The 25,069-nt window shown below is 39.2% G+C and overlaps 1 protein-coding gene across 1 annotated transcript; it reads left to right on the top strand.

Annotated features, from left to right (window-relative positions):
• The first annotated feature begins 1,988 nt into the window (after positions 1-1,988).
• LOC306837480 (putative cytochrome P450 120) lies at positions 1,989-24,596 on the top strand. The gene is made up of 11 exons (XM_079365180.1): positions 1,989-2,446; positions 3,492-3,569; positions 5,187-5,271; positions 6,257-6,292; positions 6,757-6,896; positions 7,207-7,330; positions 7,741-7,885; positions 8,781-8,885; positions 12,148-12,275; positions 17,591-17,678; positions 23,211-24,596. The coding sequence occupies exons 1-11, from the start codon at positions 2,257-2,259 to the stop codon at positions 23,370-23,372; spliced, it is 1,281 nt and encodes a 426-aa protein (XP_079221306.1). The 5' UTR covers positions 1,989-2,256; the 3' UTR covers positions 23,373-24,596.
• The last annotated feature ends 473 nt before the right edge of the window (positions 24,597-25,069 follow it).

Genomic DNA, 25,069 nt, shown 5'->3' with positions numbered 1-25,069 from the left:
TACTATAGTTTAATTTTTATAAACCCTATCCCATCCTTAAACAGACCCGTGTGCCAATAAAATAAAATAAATAATATATTAAAAGAATATAGAAATAAGGTAAGGTAAGGTAAGGGGGGGGGGGTTGTTTATGTTGATGAAGGCATTTGTGTTCTACATTTCTGCACATCTATGTGGGGAGAGTCACAAGTCTGTCAATATAAACCACAGAGGTTTGTTGATCCTCTTAGAAAGTATTTAAATTGTGTACTTTCCGTTTTGGCGGCTGGAAAAAGATGATTGTTATATATGGGACTTAATATAGAAAGGTCAGACAGATATGCTTACCTATATTGTATCCAGATCCATGGTGATGAACTAATCACTGGACAGGAGGAAAAATGTGATAAGTAGACTGGGAGTTTTGCTGTAATCAGCGCTGGAAGTGATGTCTGTTTACAGTGTGGTGAGTACTTTTTGTATGTTCGCTGACCAATAGGTAGATCCTAAAATTTGTAAATGCCAATCCACCTCCGTGCCTTGGTCTTTCAAGCAACATTTTACGTATAGTCTGGGTAATTTATCCCCTCATATAAAACCTAAAAGTATCTTATCTAATGAGCAAAAGAAGGACTTTGGCAGGAAAACTGGAAGACTTTGAAACAAATACAAAAATCTAGGCAGCACATTCATTTTGACACAGTTGATTTTTCCAGCTAAAGAGAGAGAGAGAGACAGAGAGAGAGAGACAGAGAGAGAGAGAGAGAGCGAAATGGCACAGACCAGAAAAGGAAGGGGTGATATTATTTCAGATACTTGAAGCCTGACTTTGATTTGCAGAATGGCAAGTCTGTATCCTTAATCTGATTCCCCTTATCATTGACAGGGAAACATACACTCTTTGAATAGTTAATTTTATAGCCAGAAAAAAATGCTAAAGTCATCTAGAATCTTCAAATCTTAAAACACTTTAAATATATACAATCAGTTACTCAGACTAAATGTATGAACATGTTTTACTATCATTTGATGCTTTTAAATGCTATAGATGCTAAAGGTTGTGTAAAACTACTCAGGCAAAATAAAATAATCTCAAATATAAGTGTATTCCTTGACTAAATGTTATATTTTAGTTGCTATTAAGCATAGACAGATAATGCTCCTGCCTTCAAGAGATGTTATCACAAAACAGGAATAATAGAAATGATGATACTTCTGCAGTAATCTAATACAAGGAAGTGCCATCATTTGCCAGGTAGAGGGGATGAAGGACATCTTCAACTCTCTGCAGCAGCTCTCTGGGATGTTGCAGTGATCTCCGATGTGCTGCTTGGTGGGATTAGCAGGAGAGGTTCCACAGAGTGTAAGCATCCTTCAGCTGCTGGAGGTCACAACAACAAGGAATGCTGCAGAGAGGAAATGGCGAGAGGAGCTGCATGAAGGATGTTGCTCAGAAACACTCTCCCTTGTGACGCCTTGCTTTGAATCAAACAAGTCTAACTTAGTCAATTTCAACCAAAACCTAAAAGTCTATTTAGAAAAAATTACCAACCCATCATTTAATCAAACAACCGGACAGCCCATGAAACCAAACAATCTCACCCCTTATGACACAATCTGAATCGAGTCTTTTAAATAAATGAATTGTATATTAAACAATGCATTTAATTGCAGTACATCTAATTTAGATAGTTTACCTCATAATCTTTGAATAACCTACAAAGAACCTTTAAATGTTTAACCCTCGCAGCAATTCAACTTCTCCATCTTAACTTGTGTTAACTCTTTGTTTATTTAAAGAACTGAAAAGAAATCTTAAGATAGACAATGTGACATTAATTACAATTAAATATGGGAAGAAGAAAGAGAGAAAATACGAAAACTTTGCTTTACTTGCTGCAGGTGTATCGTTAGGCTTTAAGACTAGGCCGGCGAGCCGCAGGGAACGCAGGTGTTAACCGTTAACAACTGCATTAGTAAAGGGAGCCCTGAATTACAGATCGCACCTGAACGCGTCTCTAGCCGGCAGCTGGATAGTTTCAGTAACCTCAGAGAAAACAGTGCCAGTGCCAACGAGATAGCAGCAATTTGATACACTGATAGTTTATGTTGTGCCACATGGATTAGAATGATTAACAAAGGATTTATGCGGAGCCAGGATCTAGTCTTTTAAAGTTTATAGTCACTGTATTGTGAGCGCTGCGTCGGTAACATCAAGTGATTCAACCCTTTAACTTAAAACAAAAAGAAGAACTCCGTATTCCACGTCGACCCTGAATGTCTAAACTACCAGGAAATGCAGGTGTGTCGGTGCTCGGGGACAAGTCGCTGGAGTTTTACCGGGACCCGGTCAGCTTCTGCCGGCAGAGGATCGAGAAACACCACAGCAGAGTGTTTCAGTGCCGTCTCCTTAACAGACCGACAGCCTTCATCTGCTCAGTGCAGGGGATGAGAGAGCTGCTGTGTGGTATGTTTTATGTGAAGGCTACTTTACTGTAGCCAGGTGTGTTATGTAGGTACGTGCGCGAGCGTTTGTTTATGAATGCGCACGCCACGTGAGCACCACAATCTTATTTAGGAAGGAATAGTTTTTGTTTCAAACTAGAAGAAGTCGCAAGACCATTTGTATTTGTAAGGTGAAATATAAATTGTTAACCCTGCGTTAGGGATGAGTTCATTTGATAATTATATGACTTATTTATCACAGCAAAGATTTGGCCTTTTTAAAAGGATATGTCTCTATTTAAAATCCCGTGAGCTCAAAGTGATCTTTCCTCTCTGCCTCCAGACAATGAGTCAGAAGGGAACAAAGAGAAACGTTTCCGTGCATGGAGTAAAATCATCCCTAGGATTAGTCTGATCTGTCATGGGAGAGACTCGTGATGTTGCTGCATAGAGGAGGAGGGTTGTAAGATGGATTGCCATTAGTCGTTAATCATTTGTTACGTTAGTTTGCTTGTGTATTAACACTTATGGTACCACAGGATAACTGCATTAACCCCGACTGTAATGTTACCATAGGTTGTAACATATAACAACAGAATGGGAATTTAAGAGGAAATAGAAGTACATATTTATACTTCAGTAAAGTTCTCTAAGCTCTCCAAAAATAAGGCAAAAAGTAAAATATTTAAGTTGTTGAAATATTGGTAATTTCTGATAACAGTGAAAACCTAAAGATGAGTTTTAGTTAAAAAGTGCTTTATTGATCCTTTAATTTGTAGTAACTGAATGAGGGGAAACACCGTAGAGTTTATACAAAACCAATCCTGCTGTAGATTGGAAAGAGAACTTCTTAGCATGAATATATTCTTGTTTTCTGTTACCTTGAAACTGTACACTGCTGACAGCACTGAACGGAGATCATCCTCGGTATCTTTTCCCTCACACTGCGATAGTGCTTTGTTTGTTTGACCACACATACTGGCAGGTGGAATCAACAAGCACACTAGTATGCTCACATGTATTCCCACTATACCATATATGTGTCTATTTACCATCTTGTGTTTCAGAGAAGTCAAACTTGTTTCTGAAGGATCCAACGGACTTGATGACCAACATGTATGGTGACACTATTGTCACCACTAATGGTAAACACCCACAAACGCACACACCAACCCATTCACACCCATTCAATTCAAAAAAACTTTATTTGTCCCCGTGGCGCAATTCAAAGGCACACAGAGAAGTAGCGACCTGGACAAGATTGCGGGTGTATGCAGGAAGGGGATCTGTGTGTGCGTCTATTTGTCCGTGAGAGACCATGTGTTTACAGTATGTTTGTGCATGCTTGGCTTTGTCCTGCCACTTAGCCTATAGGTCAGAATGTTCTCCAGTCCGCGGATAGTAGGCATTAACACGGCGCGTTGCATCACACACCAATGAAAGAGGCTGCCATGTAAAGTGGACATCAGAAGTAACTAATCCAATTTACCAATCCAATTCACATTCATACACCAGCAACAAAGCAGAGGGAGCTACTTGGGGTTAAGTGTCTTATGGCTGCAGGAGCTGAGGATCGACCTTCAGGTTTAGAGATGACCGACTATCAACTGAGCCACAGCTGCCACAGTTCCTGCAACCACATGTCCGATGTGTCCTTGGGAAACACACTTAACCCCAAGTTGCTGAATGAATGGAATTAGTTTGTACTGATGCTAACTTTACATGGCAGCCTCTGCCATCAGTGTGTGAATGGTTGTGATTGGGTAGGTTTGACCTGCAGTGTGAAAGTGTTCAAGTTCATGACCCATTCCTAAGAGTCTGATTCTTCTATAATAGCAAACTAAGTTTTTGCTATTGTTTCGGTTTCAGACTCTTTTCACAATATTTGCAACTTTCCTGACCAAAAGAGATGAGTTAGATAATTAATTGGCAGATTAATCTGTTAGAAACATGTTTGTTTGGTGCAAGCAGTATTGACCTTGTTCTTTCCCAGAACTTGTGAGCTTCTGCATTGCGTCATTTTGTAATCTGGCTTTTTATTTAAAGTGAAAGTAGTACAACATCAACTCTGTCTTCATTGTGAGGGGATGTCACAACAACTAGGGGAAGAGAAGATATAATTTGACATATTATTAAATTATCTCTTAAACACTTGCTTTGCTAAATCTCCCTTTGATTTGCATGAAGGGTTTGGGACAGAGATCATATAAGGTTTTGGCTCAAGCACTTTTGAATAATGCGCACAAAAAAGGCGGCTAACATGACCACGACGTCTGAATAGTTCTGAATAGTCTGAGAGGATGTGTCTTTTTTGAATATGGCTGTAATGGCACACAAAGACGTGCAGTCCCTCGAGCTCTTCTCTGCAATCATCATCATCATCATCATCATCACAGGTCATTTAAGTCCACCATCGCGTGCTTCCTCAACTGATACGTAGCTTTGGTTTCGTAAAACTATCCAACCAGATCAGAAAAATGTGCCGGGCAACCAGAGGTGTAAAAAGATACAAGCGTCTCGAGTTTCTGCTCGTCAGAGAACAGTGCTGTCCTTTGTACACTTACTGTTCTGCACACAATGATCACATCCCGAGTGTGTTGGTGAAGAAACAAACGAAAAAAATATGTTCACACAAATACACCGAAGATATAAATAAAGCAAACCATACACTTATGAAGGCAAGATGCTGAATGGGAGGCTTTGATTAATTGTGATTCTACAAGTACGGACAATTATTAGTCTGAGTAACCCGTTTGTTTCAGGGGAGGAGGCATGTCTACTCCGTCTGTCTCTCACAAACCTGTTCACTGGAAGCTGTTTGGAATCATCCAGTGATTACATCAGTAGGTAGGTAAAGAAACGGTGTTCTAATCATTTCTAATCATCTCATTCGTTTTGTTTGATTTTTAAGTTGAACTTTTCCAGATGGCTTTGACTGAAGCATTTATTGCGTGTTTATAACCTGGAGAGTCACATGATCTTTCTATAGCTGCGTGTTTAGTGCCTCCTATTTAAATTCAAAGTTTAAGGAGTTCATTCATTAATTGATACTTTATAACAGAAAAGTGATCCAATAGAGATGTAAGGCTTTAGTTTGTTATACTGAAGATTATTTTAGCAAAAGCGGATATTCGGTATATTATATTGACCTGAGAATCTCTAAAATAAATGTGTAATGTGCAATATGGTGATCCAAATAATTGATAATTGAACATGATTGTTATAAATGTTAATTAGAGACCAACTTATCGGCAGCATCAATGAATAATACTAGAGGTGGTGGAAAACTCAATACATGTAAAAATTTGAGATTCTTCTCTACTAAGATTCAAAATCAATTCATAATTCTCAAAAATTGATTTTAATTAATTGTTTTTATTCTTTTGCTTTTTTTTTTTTTTTTGCAGGTGGCCTAATCGGTCACTCCCTGCTCTTTAAATCAGTAGAATGCTGTTTCCCACAGATGACTTGAGTAGATCCAGCAGTATGTACCAATTCAAACACGTATTTTGAATCCATGGATCAATGAATCCAGAATCCTTTATGATCGCAAATCGATTCTGAATCGAATCGTGACACGCCCAGAGATTCACAGCCCTGTTTCATTCTAGAAGTCTCTCTGGCTGTCACCAGCAGAGTGGACTATAACAAGCATTGTCAATTTCCAGAGTGTTAGAAGTGACGTGCGTACATGTGCAGATACTTTCCAGCTGAGTGTCAATCTTCTCTATCTGAACGCATCAAACATGTTAAGATCCGTTTTTTTTATGTCATCCTGTTCAGAACTGACGTGTGTCTTTTTTTTTTTTTTTTTTTTGTCCCCTCTCTACAGTGTAAGTGACCGCTGTCTGAAGGATCTTTCTAACAGGTAACACTTCACACAAACCTCAAGGACTCAAAGCACCTTACACTTTGTCAGCAAATGTTTTTTTGTATAAGAATTGCGCTGTGAATCTTGAACATTTAAGATATTTGAATAATCTCTGACAGCAGGGACAAAAAGACAGAGATGGGGAGTAGGGTGTACTTCAATGTGAGTGTATACAAAAAGAAGAAAAAAATACATAGCAGCCACAAAAAAAAAAAAAAATGAAAGATTTGCTTCGAGGCAACAATGCAGAAGAAATGATGAGAATTTCCTTTAAGGCTACTATTTTCACCTTTTTTATTTTGGATTTCATTTCCTCTTTTAGTAAAAATGTATTTCCAGTTTTCAGATTTTTTTGTAACCACAGTTACATACAGTTTATTATGAGTTACAGATAAAAGTTTAATTATGCAATTGTTTACGGATTTCATTGTGTGTGTCTGTGTGTTTGTGTGTGTGTGTAGTGGGCAGCCAGTGTGTGCGTACTCTGCCTTTAAGCGTCTGGGGACAGAGTTGGTGTTGGGACTTTTTCTGAACGTACGAGCAGAAGAGCAGCCTGAACTCTACCAGGAAATCGCACAACTCTGCACCCAACACTGGCATGGTAGGGAGACCCAGCTTTGTGAATGCAGACAAATCATGCTAATTTCTACTGACTTCGAAACCTCCTTAGCTGCCAACTTTTTGTGATTGTAAGTAAAAAAAAAAAGCTTTTAAAAGGGTTCATGTAAGTACATCTGTTTGAACTGAAGGAATCTGTATCTCTCTTTGAGGCGCGTCGAGCAGGTCAGCTTAGTTCAAACAGCATTGCAAAATCTCCCACTTCCCCTTCTTACTGGAGTTCGAAAGATAGTTGCTTTTGTGTTGTTCCTTCTTTGCATGTTTGGTGAATGCCTCCTCCTCTTCCCCTGCAGGGCTGATCTCTGCCCCGGTGAACGTGAAGGTTCCTCTGTGGTCGTCAGGGTTCTCCACCGCTCTTGATGCTCGAGACAAACTGATGGACATCATCAAAGACAAACTGGAAAATGAGAAACGTGGGTAAGGCCATCAATCCCTCTGCACCTTCGCACACTGTCTTCTTTAAATGTGACCTATTGACCTAAACTCCTTCAATCTCTTTAATTAAAAAGCTAATTGAAACAAATTGAAAATTGCTTAATAGACGGTTGGCACATTGACTGAATGATGGGTTCTCTTCTCTTCTTTGGGTGAGTTGGGAGGTTTAGAAATATGTGAAATGTGTGAAAAAGGTATTTGTGAATGTCTGCATGTAGCACTTTCCTGTGTGCCGTAAATAAAAGCCTGGAAGAGGCTGGAGCTCTCTGGTTATGGGATTATTGCTTTATTATAATTAATCTATGGATTTGTGGTTAGCTGTTAAGAGCGAAATCTTAATCTGACTCGTGATGTCTCCTCTCTGCCTCGCTACATCTCTCTCTTCTCTCTAGTTTTGTGGGCTCTCTTGCTTCTTTGCCGCTGCCTGACTCAAGCTCCGCCTCCCAGCATCTCCTGCTGTTCATCTCAGCTCTGATCCCCAAAGCTCTGGCCTCGCTGCTCACGTCCTTTACACTCGCTCTCAGTGGAAACAAACAGGTATAACCATCAAAATACATTTCTTTAAGGTGCAGAAAATAAAATGAGATAGCTTGAAGATTAAATTGTTTGATTAAATAGTATTCGGAAGGTTGAAAATCAATGCATGCTCTTAAACCTAGTTGAAACATACATTACATTGCTTACCTTAAAATGTCTAGCCTTGTTGAAGGTCATCTTGAGACTTGTCAGTTTATCTCATGTTTTCAGCTGTAGTAACGCACTGTACTCTTAAGCCCTGTTTCCACACAGCGGTCCGGTACGGCTCAGTACAGTTTGGTACGGTTTGGTTCGGTAAAGTCTGATCCCGCTTGTGTTTCCTCAGCCACCTGTGCCCTATTTGGTAGGCGGCGTGTAAGCCGGATACCGATTGCAGCGTCAGCTACATAATAGCATCACATGATAGCAGCTAATTGCTAACTAATAAATTCAACAAAGGAGAAAAACGGGACACAAACAAAACCAACGCTAGAAGACATCCAGCAGTTCACCTCCTCTGTCACTGACTTGTGATTCGTTATGACAAAACTCAATCAAGCTTTATTGCAGTGAAGGCTGTGTGCCGCGAGGAGAAATAAACAGACGTAAACAATGGGCTGTGTATTTAAACACGGCGGGGATCTTTCCTGGGATTAGTCTATGGACACGCTGCAGAATGCGTGCTGTCCCGAGACGAACCGAACCGCTCGGTGGAAACGGGGCTTTAGATCAATGCATAAACCTTGAAGATGGTATTCTACTACTAGAGGTTAAATGAAAGTTAATCTGAGTGATTGTTTTTTTTAGTATAATGAGGCCTCCGTAGAAACAACTCTGTGTGATGAGATTCTATGCAAAGTGTTTTCTGTGTCATTTGAAACATGAAAAAAATATTTTTCTCAATGTTCATTGGAAGATGCGCCAGCAAGCCCTGGAAGAGCCTGATTCCCTGCACAGAGTTCTGCTGGAGGTTCAGAGACTTTGGCCTCCTTTCATTGGTGGACGCAGACTAGCTGATCAGGTAAGGCTGTTCATGTGAGGACTTCTTTGCGACAGATCGATTTTTTTCATGCAGTCATTAATGGTGTCCAATATTTCTCATCTTGTTTTCAGAAGTGAGAGATTGAGTGTCACTTTAAGGATGTGTATTAAAGCTAGTATGCTAACCATTTAAAGCACATGGTTGTAAGTGTTGATAAGAATATAAAAAAAAACTGTGCAAAAGTAGAATTAGCTACCAGCTGTCCTTATTAATGTTTTTTAAAGGCTTACAAGTCGGATTTGTACGTTTCTAAATGTAGGGATACTTCCTCTCTCTGAGACAATAGCCTCTGTTTAGCATGTCTCACACTCTCTGTCCCCTCGTAAGGATTTGCCATAGCTTTGATTGTACTGTGTATTTCCTTTTATATTCTTGTTGTCTTCAGAAAATGACACATGCCTTTATTTTATTTTATGTCTGTTGTGTGTTGAACTTCTCTCCTCTAGATGGCGACATATTACTTTAACAGAAAGTATCTTCCACTGTGATGTCATATCTTGTTGTGCCCAGTACAAAGAATCCTGTGTGTTGGACAAGAAACATGAACACCAGGTTATCATATAAAGTCCGCACTTAAATGAAAATGTCAAACCTTAAGACTACTCAGGTTATCCAAAGCTTTAAGCTGCTAGTGACTTTTTTTTTTTTTTAGATATTTAATACATTTTTCAGATATCGTCTACAATGTGAGGCACTAACTGCAGTTACTTTGTAGCAGTATCACATTGATGGCTAACAATGTGTGCCAGTTTAAACAGACCTCTGACTGTCATTGTTGGATCCGGATGTGTGTTTTCGACGACCCTGTTGAAGGCCACAAGTCCAATCTAATATGTTCAGGAAGTTGATCTCCATACTTCAAGTGTTGCTGGAACGTTTTCACCTCTTCCAGCTGTCCCATGCAGCATACTTTATGAACTTGTGACGTGTTATCTATGAGCCATCGTTAAATACTAGTCTATGACCTCTGTCTTTGGTTAAATCTGTATCCATTACAACATCTTCTATTCTGTAAACTGACTGTATTTGTCACAACATCGATTTTTATTCTTTATAATGATTGCTTTCTGCTTTGACATCAGCACCGTTGGCCAATAGAAATCCTTCTTGTCTCGAAGCAATGTCTCTCGATTGGCTGGTAGCTTACAGTCGCTCCGCCTCGTCTCGCTCCGACTGTCGTTCATCATTGAGGCCTCATCACACAGCCTTATGCAACAACCCAATCAGAGGCATTGATCCATCTCTGTGATTGATTGGCTCCGCTTCCCCTCCGGAAGGATGTGAGCGTGGGGAGTGATGTGACACTGAGGCCGAGTGGAAAGTCATTTGTCACTTCTAGGAAGCGCAACAGTTCACAATGATTCGCGGCCTCAGTGGGACACAGGCTGGTGATATGTGGGTTTGAGACAATTTTAGTGAAGATAGAACTCCGCAATAAGATGCCTTGTGTTTTCTGAATGCCTAAATACAAAGTAGGATAACATGAAAGAGAAGAGGATTTGATCTGGTCATTTGAATTTAAAAGTCCTGAAGCTTACATCCAAGGGCGCTTACTCTGAAATGTGAATGAAGTATTCTGACTGTGAAAATATTAAACATGCAGAGCAACACGTGTATAATTCAGAGGTCTCATTCCTTTAAAGATGTCATCCAACATTGAATACGTCAAATGTACTTACCATGTACACATTGCACACTATTTCCAGAAGCCTGTGGGAGGCCACGGCTCAATGGTCAAAGCGGTCGTCTCTCTCTCCGAGGCACGTTGGGGTTTGATCCTGCAGCCACATGGCACTGGGAAACATACTTTTGCTCCTGAGTAGCATCATCAGCAGTGTGAATATTTCGCTTAAAGCACTGAAATAGAAATCAGGATACTGTGCAGGTAAACACCGATGCAGGTTTCTATTTTGGCACAAACACAGTGACTGAGGCGAGGACATGTAAAGACACATCTACAACAGATGATCATAAACCTGGCTTCAGTGACGACGATATAAACAGGGATTTAAATGACTGAGTCACTGAGATACAATGAGGCACATCATTGAAAATGAATCCAACAAGAGTCAAAGTTGCTTTTTCCACTTTTTAAGATCATGAAAAAACATCAGCCAGGGGGAAGTCCTGGACCTGTATAGAAACAAGTTAATGAGATGTTTATGTGTGCAGGAACTTGTATAATAAAGATAGACGGTATTAGTATTCACAATCAGGTGGAAAAAGTCTAAGCTCCATTCAGGTGGAACTAAGATATGGAACCGTTTGAGTGTGTTTTTGTGTGAGAGGTAGAACGCAAGAGTGCGAGAGTGCGAGAGAGAGAGAGAGAGAGAGAGAGAGAGAGAGAGAGAACTCAACAAGGGCATCTGTTTCTGAAAACAGAGCGAGGAAGAAAGAGGAGATTTGTAAAAGATTTTCCACTCCAGCAGAGAGAGAAAAATGAGTAAGAAGGAAGAGGAAAGAGAAACAGTGATCATGCACTGTTATGTTCCATTAGTGCAGCTACTAATGGATGGGGTGAAAAGATGAATTTAAAGGGCAACAATCGAGAATGTGGTCTTTTTTTGCCCCAAGGTTGCTTCTTTCAACAGAGCTTAATACCAGCTCCGGATATTTGGTTGGAAATGGAAATGCAATTTTACTTAGAGGCAAACATTTGAGTGAAAGAGGTCACTCATTCCCTTTGGTTCAAAGGGCTACTTATGGCATGTTGTTGAAGCTGCATCAACGCTGTCTTACCATCTCATTATTTATCATGGCGGTCCAGGATAAAACTACTTTTGTAGTTAGTTTGAAGCAGGACCTTACCATTGAATCACGTTTGAAAATTAGGTAAGAACTAAGACCCAAGTGAAAGCTGTGTTCTTTCCACAGGGTGAAGAAACAGTCATGGTGACACTTCCTGTTTTCCAAAGCTTTGATATATAATGTAGTAAGAAGAACCTAAGAGATATTTTTACTCACTCACTAATATTTCACACTGGTCTCTTTCAGAATCAGAATCTTTTTTTTTTTTTTTTGGCCAATAACATTGGCATACATATACAAGGAATTTGTCTTTGGTGTATTAGGAAAACACAGGGTGGTTGGAAAGTTTCAGAAAAAGTGAAGAACAACAATGATCATGGTTAACATGTTCCACTGTTTTACAGACCAGAAAACTGTTGTCAGCCTAGTGTTTCATGTCACTTGATTTAGAATAAGCCCTTAATGTTCCATGCCCTTCACTTTCTGTGCGTAGGACGCCACCCTCGCAGGGTTTCATGTCCCAAAGAATCACGGTGTCGTCTATGTGAGCCACTCCGTCCACCGAGACCCTGAGGTCTTTCACGAGCCAGACAGCTTCCTCCCAGAGAGATGGACCGGACGGTAAGAAACTTTGATTTGTTCGTCTCTTAGTGCAGTAATAATAGAAACGCCTATTTCGGTAACCTCTACTCATGTGATTTGGTTTATCTCTTTATTTGAAGACGTAGAAAAAGAGCGGAAGTTTCTAGTGCATTGACACACTTGTTGTTCAGGAAAATTAGGGAACATTTACAAAAACTAAACATTAACACAAAACCCTATAATGAAATATGTTAGGTTAACTTATTAGGATATTTCCCTCTCAGACTAAATAACACTTACTTTGAAACAAACTTTTCTCCACGCATGTGTCTATAGATTCAACAAAGTCATACTTTCATTTTCTCTGTTTGGATTTGAATACAAAATGGTGTAATAGTTGATCAAAGCTTCTGATTCAGTGTGGTCAGTTGCAGTGGTATAATCATACATACCTGATGTTCTGAAACAAACGAGTAACAGACTAGTAAAGCCTCAGGTGAGAAAGTCCTCTTTAGGTTTGCCTACATCATGCCAAATCTTTTGCCAATCAGAATACGGCTTTTTTTTAATAAAAAAAAAAAAAGAATCAATGTGTAAAGTGTGTTTATATTGTTATTCATTCCATGAACAGTAGAGCAAATAATTTTTCAATTGTAGAAAATCTGTTTTCAATAAATCTGTGTGGAAAAATCCAGTTGTTATTGCTCCATATACATTCACCCATAATCTTACTATAGTAACCAATGCAGATAAATGAACACTGCCTGAGTACACAATTTTGATCACTGTTGCATCTAAGAGCTAACAGTCTGACAGAAATACAACATCTGGATTTGGAAACAAACACAAGGTGCACAAAGAAACAGTTGAAGACTACGTTAGCTTAGCATCTCCTGCTCGCTAGCTAGTCTACTGAAAGAGAGACCTTATCTGACTCTCGCCTAATTCACGCTTTTCTATTCATGCATTTCCTCCATTCACCTGTTTATTCTCATTCATGCTTGTTCATTCAGGCAACACAGCAGAGAGTCTGAATGTCTATGAATGTATGAATGTAAGAAGCTGCTGCTATGGAAACTGGTCACCTGACACTGTCTTTACCAATAGGGATTCCCTCTCTGTGTGTGTGTGTGTGTGTGTGTGTGTGTGTGTGTGTGTGTGTGTGTGTGTGTGTGTGCAGGGTGGGGGAGAAAAATGCCCTGTGAAAAGGGATGGGACACCAAAAATAAGTCACAGTAGATCCTATCCTTTATGTGTGTGAACAAAAAAGTGTGAATCCTCAAAAATGTATATCGTCTCTTTTTATTTAATCCGTTAAAAAAATAATTCCTCATTACGAAAACCTTTTCAATGGAGATTAATCAAATTAACAGACGCACATAAAGCACACATCCGCATCAGTCGAGGCAATTTCACAGTCAGGATTATTTCCTTTTTAATCTGTTTTTTTTTTTTTTTCTATCTTGGTCATGATCATGATAATAATGTGAGATTTGGTAAAGAGAAAACACATGTTCAAGGTCAAGAGATGACCTACAGTATTTACAAATACAGTGTCTGATGGAGCTAAGATGTTGGATTTAATGTGCATGCCAGATTGTTTTCTTTTTAACTGTCATGCGAGTTATTTTGCTTATTTTGGAATGAAAATGACAAATTACACGTTAAGCCATTAAAGATGGTGATCTGCTTTGTCCCAAAACAATGTTAACTGACGGATGGGTGTCGTTTAAAAAATGTAATGATATTGATAAAAAGATAGCTGCTGCCATGGTAACTGACTACCTCATACTCATTTATTTTACCAATGGGGATTCCCTGTGTGTGTGTGTGTGTGTGTGTGTGTGTGTGTGTGTGTGTGTGTGTGTGTGTGTGTGTGTGTGTGTGTGTGTGTGTGTGTGTGTGTGTGTGTGTGTGTGTGTGTGTGTGTGTGCGCGCGCATGTGTGTGTGTGTGTGTGTGTTTTCTTCCTGATCTGCAGGATGGGTTGAATATGAGTCATGATGGGGGTTTTTTCTCGAGAAAATATGATGTCAAATGTATCAAACCCGCTTAAAAAGACATTACAAATAATATGATAAGAGATTATGAGAGGAAACTCAGACTTGCGCACTGAAACCTTTTTAAAAAATACATTTGGAAAAGAAAAATACAAATTTAAAATAAGAATGATCTGCAACATATTGACATTGATAACATGATTTTATGTTACATTAGATGGTGACAGAATCTTTCTCTGGTGTTATCCCATTTGCATCACTTTGATGCATTTAATCATTATCTGCTCCAACTGAATGATGAATAACTACAAAAATACCTGAATTTAATTAAAGAAACGTCTATCTCTTAACAATTAGCTTGAAGTTGAAAGGTAAGTTGTAGAAGATTCAATGTTTTGAATGCAACTGAAAAGATGGACTCTCCCTCTGGAGACATAAATGAGGTATCTTTTTGTTTGTTTGTTTGCTGTACCAGTCCACTTATCTTCCGGTCTGTTTCTTTATCTTCCTACCTGCTTCTCTCTGCTCCTCCATCTGTCAGTCTACCTGGAGATTATTTTCCTGTCGGCCTTGATAGCTGCCTAGCTCCTCTCTGTGCCACCTGGCTCTTTAAAGTAATGACTGCAGTGCTGTTACATAACCAGTCCACCTACGATAACTACACTTTCAACACATTGTGTGTGTGTGTGTGTGTTTCCGTATGTGTTGTGTATGCGTGTGTTTTTCCAGTTGGAAGCTAACAGCATTGCCCCCCTCCCTCCCCAGTCTCCGGCTGTAGATGAACGAATCGGAAGCACTTCCAAACACAGATACAAATCTGAGTTACTGCAGTGAATTAAGTTGCTAGTTCCACATCTAAAAACACTGTTTACTTTAAATCCAAAAGATTTGAAATAAAACCACAGCAGTTTTTTTTTTTAAATCCTTTAAATTTATAATCTTTCAAAATCCTCTTACATACTGACTGTATGCATGTTAGTGAGCCTTACAATCACACTGCCTTTCCCTTAGTTTATCTTTTGTTTAGTTTTTGGTCTAACCAATCAGGAGCAGATCATTAATCCATCCCAAACTCATTTTGAGCATTTTTTATTTTGCAAAAAAAATATTTAAATTTGAATGAAGGTGGAAACACGAGGCGCACTGAATGTACTTTAGCAGATTTCATTTCCATTTTTACTCTTCATGTCTAAACAAACTTTGGACTGGACTGTACGATTTTACTCCGCTGTGTCTCAGTAATGCAGGACTGCATTACACACTACACGTTTTACTGCTGCAGGATGGGGCCTAATAGAACATTAAACCATTAGATAGAAGATGCAGAGAAGAGATACATTCTCCCTTCTTTCTCCGTCTTTAAGTCCTACACACACACAAAGCCTCCAACACACTGGACTCAGACTGTATACACAGCTAATGCTTCCTGTTTGCCTTTAATCAGAGCTCAGGTTTCAGGAACACAGGATACATTAGTGGTGAGAGGGGAAAGATGGCCTGCATGATCAGACTTCTGAGAATCAGCAGCTCTTTATTTAAGGTATATTTTTAAGGCATTTCATTGGAAATGTATTATGGTACACATGTGGCAGAGAGTCCAAAAGACGCATCATCTGCTCATACGTATTACTGCTTCTTAACAGGTCTGTGTTTTTTCTTTTTCACGTGCCTTGTTTTTAACCATCTAGCGTTATTTATGTACCTGTTTCTTTTAGTCTGTCTGATTTGAGGAGAACGGCATTTCACCTCCATGTTACCTGTAATTTATGGGAGTGATGTGTTGTGTTTTGGTTACTGTCATTCATTTGGGTGAGTTAGCAGCCATTTGGCTCAGTTGGTAGAGTTGTCGCCCCTCAATCAAAAGGTTGAGGGTTCGATCCAGCAGGATGTGTCCTTGGGCAAGACACTTAACCCCAAATTGCTCCCCCTGCTGCGTCTGGGGCGTATGAATGTGGCCTGAATGGATAGATACTGGATGGGCCACATATCCAGCCCATCAGTGTGAATGGGTGTGAATGGGTAGGTGTGCTCTGTGGTGTAAAAGCGCTTTGAGTAGTCGGAAGACTAGAAAAGCGCTATACAAGCTCAAGTACATTTACATTCATGCTAGCCAGAGTCAAAACATAAGTTTATCATTCCCAGCCAGATCAGATGTGTGTGTGTGTGTGTGTGTGTGTGTGTGTGTGTGTGTGTGTGTGTGTGTGTGTGTGTGTGTGTGTGTGTGTGTGTGTGTGTGTGTGTGTGTGTGTGTGTGTGTGTGTGTGTGTGTGTGTGTGTGTGTAGAACATTTTGCAGAAGCTGTTTTCTGTTTTTTGTGTGTTGAAGACATCAACGCTCCCCACAGTGACAGATTGGAGCCGCTTACATCTGCATCATTTTGATTTAAAATATGAACCACCATTTGGATCCCGTCATAGGCTGAGAGACATCTGACCATCATTTCATCATTATGATGTCCCATCTTATGACCATTCCGTGAATAACAGTGACTTCTTTGACAGTTTTTTTTTTTTTTTTTGAGGAGCACAAACAGAGTTATGCTAAGAAAAAAGCCCTATGACTGGGATGTAAATCAGTATTGAAGAACAACACTAGCTTTAGCCCTCTTATTTGTTCATATTTAATGGTTTAATTTGACACTGCACACGATGGAATTTTGTAGATTTCCAGCAAAGCTTTTTTACACATGTTATACATAAGATACAATTAGAATAAAAATAACTCTCCAAGTACAAAAAAAAAATCCAATGTAAAAACAGATTAGAATTTAAAATGTACATTATACAATATCATTTAAGATGTGTGGTATATACTACCTACCTGTGTTGAGCAACTTACATTAGAGTTGTTGTGAGGGTTCTTAATTTGTGCCAGCGCAACCTGAAGTGTCAATTAAAATTGAAAATTGAAGATGCAGTGTTAAAAATTCCTGCAATTGTCCAGGCGTCCATACATGTTTGTATGTAGACTGAAATACTTACAGTTCAGATTGTTAGCAGCCTTTGACAGGGTTTTACTTTTATCACAGTGTTATTCAGTCTGTGGCCTTGACTCCCTCTGGATAGAAATTTAAAAAAAAAAACTGAAGTGAGATGAATAGGCTGAGGATGTGATAGAATATATTGTATCACAATTCTAAGCATTTCGCAAATTGTTTAAAATCTCATTGACATTGAATGATGACGCAATATTGTGATAATATCATGTCATATCATGGGTCCTCTGGTAATTCCCACCCGCTAATGTATGTATGAACAAGTGTTTACTTTTTCTCTTTCAGAATAAGGATGTCAGCACATGTGATTTCTTTGCAAATATGTTGTGTTTGTGTGTAACCATGATACTCTTTGTACAGGAATGCAGGTCAGGAGCACTTGCTGTGTTCCTTTGGCAACGGGCCAAGAGGCTGCATTGGAACTAAACTTACAGATGTCTTCCTGAAGGTGACTCCCATTTCTTTACTCATTTCACAGCCATTCACAAACACATGGATACAAACACGTGGCACACATTAATCAGTGCCATGCTGCTGCTATTGGTAAAACTTGGTAAAATTGTGACATTTTTGAGAAAGGGGAAATAATAAACGGAAGGTGCTTTTTTGCTTCTTTTTTTTTTTTTTTTCCACTCTCTTTAAGGAGGGGTTATAATGCTGAAAAATGTGTGGTTCTCCAGCTTCAGCTTTGCATTTTTCATTCCAGCTTCAGTGTCACAGGGTATGAAGGGGGGTCTACAGGCCTCAGCAAAGAGCTGCTGAAAAATCCTCTACCAATCTGTTTAGTCTCCTTCATGAAGGACAGCGCTGATTCAGAATAACACAGGCTTTATACTGGAAGTGTGAGAAGTACAAAGCTAAATAAAATATTTACAGGACTTCGACCTTGTAATGTAATCACACATTAGTATATATTACGAATCAAATTCTGACACTATGATAAAATCCACATTTTATGAGGCCTGGTTGGCTTTTTAAGAACAATTTTAAAGCTATTACCTCAAAAAAGATGTCTGACTTTGAGACTGCACACTGGAGTTACAATACTGAAAACAGTGATTCAAGAATGGGGTAATAATTAAGGAGGATAAGCTTCTTGGAAAGCCTTTAATCATATTTTTTTAGAGGACCTTCAATGTACTAATATTAATATTGAGGAATTTTACAAGAATTATAAATAAATCAAGAACCGTCACCGGTATGATGAAAGGCTTGGCCGTGTGTTCGTGTGTGTTTAATAGAGGACGAGATCACGTGGAGAGCCCAGGTACAGACTGTTCTGTTTGAACCACCTGTCAGTCCCCACGGCACCTCTCACCATAACTACCGTCTCCTATATACTCGAGAGACATGCAGACAAACACTCACACGTGCAAACATGACCGTCGGGAGCCCCGAAAAAGACAGGTGTGTTACAGGTGGTACAACAGGAAGGGGGGAGATTTATTTCCCATGGGAGGACGTTCCCTCCAAGAACAGCTGTGTGTGTGTGTGTGTGTGTGTGTGTGTGTGTGTGTGTGTGTGTGCGTGTGCGCGTGCGTGTGTGTGTGTGTGTGTGTGAGCCTTGACACCGGAGAGTTGAGGGGTAGCACCAACTTCAAAACAAACACAATGAGCTAGTGGATTTCAAAGGGTTTAAATGGAAACTAATGTAACCTCCTTTTTTTTTTATTTCTCCAAGAAAACCCTTCTGGACAGCCAGGAATGAAGATATTTACTGAATTAAATCGTAACATTTTCTTACTATATCGTCAGAAATTAACGAGACGTGCTATGTTGAAGTGCCGTGCTTCTCTGTCAACAAAGCCTCCTTCTAAGTTTGATTATGGTCCAAAGTACTTTGTTTTTGTTTTGACCAGAGAAGGAAGGTGGTTAAAAGGCACTCTCACATGGCTTTAGGTTTTAGATGCCCCTTAGTTTGCCAGGCAAATAGCAAACCAACAGATGTTGGTCATCTGTTAAACTCCAGGACCAGAAAGGTGGTAAAACTTGGATGACTAAAACGCAGAATGGTTTCGAGCCTAATGCAGAGTTAGCTAAACACTGAAGCTTCAGTGTCTGCAACATGGCCTTTGATTCTAGGAAGGAGGGGCCGGGGGGGAGTAAGCTCCTTAAAACTCCAATGTTTTAAATAATTTTGTTGTTCAAACCATTTAAATGAACTTGATTGACTGCACTCAAAGCCCCTCTGTCTTTGAAGCTTTCTGTTATCACAAACAAAGTTTACAATATTGACAAGATAAAATTCAATATTAAAAGTTTGGGGGGGTGTAATATATTATCATCCAGGTACACAAGAATGTACTGAGTGGGGGGCTGTGCTTTTCAGGAATTTTCTTTAAATAACCCCACAACTTCCAGGTGACTAATGAAAGCTGCTTGGTCTTTTGCGTAGCAGTATGTTGTTGCCCTTGTGAACCATCACTTCATGGCTTCATTCACTGCCATGTCAGCTGCTAATCGTTGCTGTTTCCCAATAAACCTGGCCAGAAAAAAATACCAGAGAAGACGGAGCAGGGAGGAAGGAAATACAAGCAGATTGCACTTGTCAGCCAATGAAAGGCTTATCTCAGCAGTTCACATCCGTTGAGTCAGACTGTTAACCAACTCTGGAAGTGCGTTATTTCACCGACGCTGGTGTTTACACTTAAAGAGACGCTGTCTGTATGATCTTGACAGAAAAAGCTGCACAGGCATGGAAACATAATATGGATGTGGGTGTTTCAGCAAAGTCAGAAAAATGGAACAGAGATGAATGAACCCCCCCACACACACACACTCCCATGAGTCATTGTTAATGCCTGATTTATTAGAGCTCAGGTGAAATGTCCAAAGCGTTTAAACGATCTGCCGTCCTCATTGTTTAGCAGGACAATCCTGCCTCAGTGTTTAGAACCAGATTACTCAACATAACCAGTGTCATGGAGACAGAACAATGGTTTTATTATATTGCTCTTCAAATGGAGTAATCAACTCCCGTCTTCAATTGCACATAGGGAAGTTGTTCTTACCAAATTCAAGTGATGAAAAAAAACGGCTAAGTGGGCTACTGTAAAGTACATTCAATCTCAAAATCACAAACAAATTAAGCAGGCTGGGAAACAATCGTTGTGTCTTTTGAATGGGCCGTAATGACAGCCACTTGAATTGCACTACAGAAATAATAAAGCCCCTCTTCATTCACCTATAAGTCAAAGCAAGTGACTATCAATGTCATGGCAATGCTTATAGACATGGCAAAGTTTATTAATCCTGTAAAATTGATTATTCAGAGGAAAGGGGGAATTTCTGTAAGAGAGAGGACTACCACAGAGATAACCAGCCTCCACAAATCAAATAGACTAAAACATGTACTCCACTAGGACATGCACTTCAAACTGGCTGGTAGCAGAGAAAAGGGGGCATTAATGTGCCTACTGCTGTTCCTACCGAGGTTTATAATGAGCCACGCAGTAGAAAAAAGCTGGTTACTGTGATCTCAACAACGCTTCTGCAGCAGATGAAAAGTCATCATTGCTAATAATCTGATAACGCTGCAAATTAAACTTTTTTTGAAGTGAATTCTTTCCCGGAAGAAGTGACCTTAAAGTGATGTAAAACACCCTCAGAGTCAAAATCCATAATTCAGTCAAATGTCGGGTCTTTTCACATCTACAGTGGGAAAGTATACAGAGCCCTTTACACTTTTCACTCTTTGTTTCATTGCAGCCATTTGCTAAAATCAAAAAAGTTCATTTTATTTCTCATTAATGTACACTCTGCATCCCATCTTGACAGAAAAAAAAACAGAAATGTAGAAATTTTTGCAAATTTATTAAAAAAGAAAAACTGAAATATCACATATTCGGAAGTATTCAGACCCTTTGCTCAGTATTGAGTAGAAGCACCCTTTTGAGCTAGTACAGCCATGAGTCTTCTTGGGAGTGATGAACAACTTTTTCACACCTGGATTTGGGCATCAGCATTGAACAAACAGATTTGTATAGGTTATATGTCATGACAAAAAAAAGGTACAGGACATAAATAACAGAAGCCAAACAGTATTAAATATATTTTTTGAGGGTAAATGAAAACCTGAACAAATAAAACAGCAAATGTGATCATCAAGGGGGATGCAGCAAATTAGAATCTGGTCATACTCTTGTTTATGTAAAATAAACAAAATAAGACAAACATAAGTTAAGTACATCAAAGTAAAGGTGCAGAAGCGAGTGAGGTAATACAAATGATTAAATTAGAATATGTCAAATATAAGTATTTTCAAAAGAGGACTCTTTAGTGTCAAAAACTAGGAATGTGCAAAATTAGACAAAATGTTCACAATGGAAAATCACATTTTCAATATGCAAACGTAAAAATCTTCTGTAAATAATTCAAACTAAAAAAAATAATTATCATGGATCCAAAATATAGCATGGGCAAAGAAAAGAGTCAGCACCAGGTTTCCCCCGAGCTTTCGCGATGAGGTCATCTGCAGTCAGGATTAATTTTTAATTTCACTTTCACTGACGCAGCTGGTCACCTGTCTTCTAATCACTGTGGTCTGTATTATTTCAGAAACATGATGTCATCCACAGCAATAAGGTCAACTCTGATCCTCTGCTAGCAAATGTTTCCCTGTCCCTCAGTAGAAAAGCTCTGGGTCAGTGGCAGCAGTCGCACCCCGTGTAAAGAAGAAGCACGAACGACTGATCCTGCCATCACAAGAATGTTATATCCTTAATATAACATTTAATATTAGATTTACAGTAGTTTGTCCCAATAATGCAAAGGTTGACAGTCTAACCTGACCTCGTATTGCCAGGCCATCTGGCTCTTTAAAATGAGTCTGATTTGCTCTTAACAGACTGACCACTAGCATATACCACCAAACACATGAGGGCGTGACCAGAGTAAAAAGTAGACCACAGGGATCTAGGTCAGAGATGTGACTCATCGCCTGCTTGCTTCATCCTTCCCCTTTTTTCTTTCCTCCCACCCCCACCATCATCATCCTTCCTCCATTCCCTCCCTTTTTTTTTTTTTTTTTTTTTGCTCCCTTCCTACATAGTGTTCATTCATCCTGCACCTCCCCCTCTATCAGGAAAATCTCCATTCAGAAAGTAGAGGGAGGCGGGGCAAGTTCCTGCTACTAGTGGATATGATTGGTCAGATCTCTGGCGACAGTGTCAGCCAATGAAGAATGTTGGATATGATATCACAAGCCATGTTACTCATGTAACATAATATCATGTTATTCCTGTCTTATGGCGCACCTTAAAAAGAAACGAGGAGGATTGTGATATTAACTGATGACATTTTGAAAAATGGGAATTGCTCTTACTGAGCTCTTTTCTATGCACAGGAGCACAGTTATGAACTGTTTATTATTTCAGTCTTTTCTGCGCACACGACATGGACTTAATGTTTCCTTTTTTTTTTTTTTCCCAACAGGGCAGCTAAAACGGTGTTGCATTGCTTTTCTATCTTCAAATCTGGCTGTAGCTTAACAAGTTAGACTCTTGTTCTGCATCCCACTCTGCCAAGTGCATTTTGTGAATTTCCCTCGGGATCAATAAAGTATCTATCTATCTATCTATCTATCTATCTATCTATCTATCTATCTATCTATCTATCTATCTATCTATCTATCTATCTATCTATCTATCTATCTATCTATCTATCTATCTATCTATCTATCTATCTATCTATCTATCTATCTATCTATCTATCTATCTATCTATCTATCTATCTATCTATCTATCTATCTATCTATCTATCTATCTATCTATCTATCTATCTATCTATCTATCTATCTATCTATCTATCTATCTATCTATCTATCTATCTATCTTAGAAGACCATTTTGTTTTTCCATATTACGAAGTCATCACTGACATACACCCTTTTAGTTCTAGTGTGTGAGTATGTGTTGCAAAAATCTGAAATTACAACATATCAAGAAAAAACATTTCTTCTTTTTTTTTTTTTATACCTCCAGGAAGCGTGTATGTACCTGTTAAGGCACTACGACTGGTGTTTGGATCCTCAATCACAAGACCTGGAGTACAAATGGCTGCCTGTTTCTCGGCCCGCTAACACCCCCACCATCTCCTTCACCCGACTGGATCAGACCAGATCTGACAGGAGCAATACCTGCTAGGGATGCACAGTATGCTTAGTGATGCACCTGCTGATAAGTTAGAAAAAAAAAATAACATGTGCACTAAAAACTGCAGCTAAAGGCCTGGTGCTTGTCTAGAATTGGAGAAAAAAAAAATTAGCTCAAACATGGAGACACACAGAGGGAAGCCAGCACTGCGAGGTCGTCCCCCCCCCCCGCTGTGTTTAACACAGTAATCGTCCTGGGGAAAGCCGAGGAGTGCGCTGCTTTCACTCTGTGCGTTCCTCTGCTAGATACTCTGTAGCTTGGCTTGATAAATCTGCAACAGAAGACAAAAATACATGACTCATTCTTCCATTGTAAAATCAGTCGCATCTTGACGGTATTTTGTGGTCTGTGTTTAAATGAGTCATTTATTTTACTTCAAGAAGATGAATCATCGAAACTCTTTGTCTCAATGATCCTGTCATCTGTCGTTGCTTTGATTATGAATTTAGATTTCATTTTGCCGTTTTCATGTTTGTGTATCATTGTGAACGGGACTTGAAATCCCTCCTATAATGCAGCTTCAATGTGGTAGAATTGTATCTTTGTCCCAACACTGCAGTATTAATAGAGAAACCTTATACATCCCAGCAAACATACGTGTTCCCACCCCCCTTCCCACACACACACACATACACACACACACACAGAGGTAAACCCTCAGATTTCATCACTTAATGCCAACCCGTCTTCCCTCCCCCCTCCACCTCCTAGCAACCACAACTGCTTAGCAACAGTTCATCATACTGACACTGACTTGCTTTCTTTTGGTATGCAAGTCTCACTTACACACACACACACACACACACACACACACACACACATATGAAGATGGTAATTTCTGAAGCAGTTAGCTATGATAAACACAACATCACATTGTAAATGTTGCCTGCGGGCGTTTCAGAGCATGCGCCAAAATTTGAAATAACCTGCGTGACCTGAATAATTTTGAGACGCATGAATCATAGACGACTCTCGTTCTGTGTCTTCAGCATTGATTTACCTTACTTTAACCTCCTTATTTATTATTATTTTAGATCTAGAAAATGTTGTCTTTTTGTTTTGTTTTTAGCTCACATTTACATGGTCCAGTTATCAAATGTCTTATGTTAGGCCTTGTGTCTAATTTCTTTTTCATTTTAGTCAAATAAACCATCATTCTGTCTTACTTCAAATGTTGCCTGTGCACTACATTTGAATAAAAAATATTTAATAACATTTAGATTCACAGTAATTGCCTTTTTGTAGAAGTGAAGCGTTTTGAATGCCAGGGACTCATCTTATGTGGCCTCACCTCAGCCACAGTATCTAAAATATACATTGTAGATCATTGAATGATTTAAGGACAAAGGAAATAACTCTGCTACCTTATGTTGCACTATTTTTCTTTTATATTACAATTAGAGAACAAGCTGATTAACGGCCCACATTTCCTGTATAGCGCATATTCATCATTAGAAGAGAGGAATGAACTTGTATTTAAATTTAAATACATAACACATACTTATGTCTGTTTTGTATATTTCACTATACCCAGTATAAAAACATGCACAAGCATAAAAAAGGCCTTTGTCAGGGTAGTTTTTGTTAAGGTTCACCATATTGAAATACATGAACATGCATCAGAACATTATCATTCTGTGAATGAGATATGTCGAAATGTAAGCAATGCTGTCACCCATAGGAATGTG

This window comes from Symphodus melops, assembly GCF_947650265.1.
Source record: "Symphodus melops genome assembly, chromosome: 16".
Classification (NCBI taxonomy): Eukaryota; Metazoa; Chordata; class Actinopteri; order Labriformes; family Labridae; genus Symphodus; species Symphodus melops.
This window is presented reverse-complemented; position numbering and strand designations above follow the sequence as displayed.

Bases quoted from the DNA above. Each gene is read 5' to 3' on its own strand.
- LOC306837480 (XM_079365180.1), top strand. From the start codon at position 2,257: ATGTCTAAACTACCAGGAAATGCAGGTGTGTCGGTGCTCGGGGACAAG. The intron at 5,272-6,256 runs GTAGGTAAAGAA...CCCTCTCTACAG, and splicing joins TCCAGTGATTACATCAGTAG to TGTAAGTGACCGCTGTCTGA. The intron at 7,331-7,740 runs GTAAGGCCATCA...TCTTCTCTCTAG, and splicing joins CTGGAAAATGAGAAACGTGG to TTTTGTGGGCTCTCTTGCTT.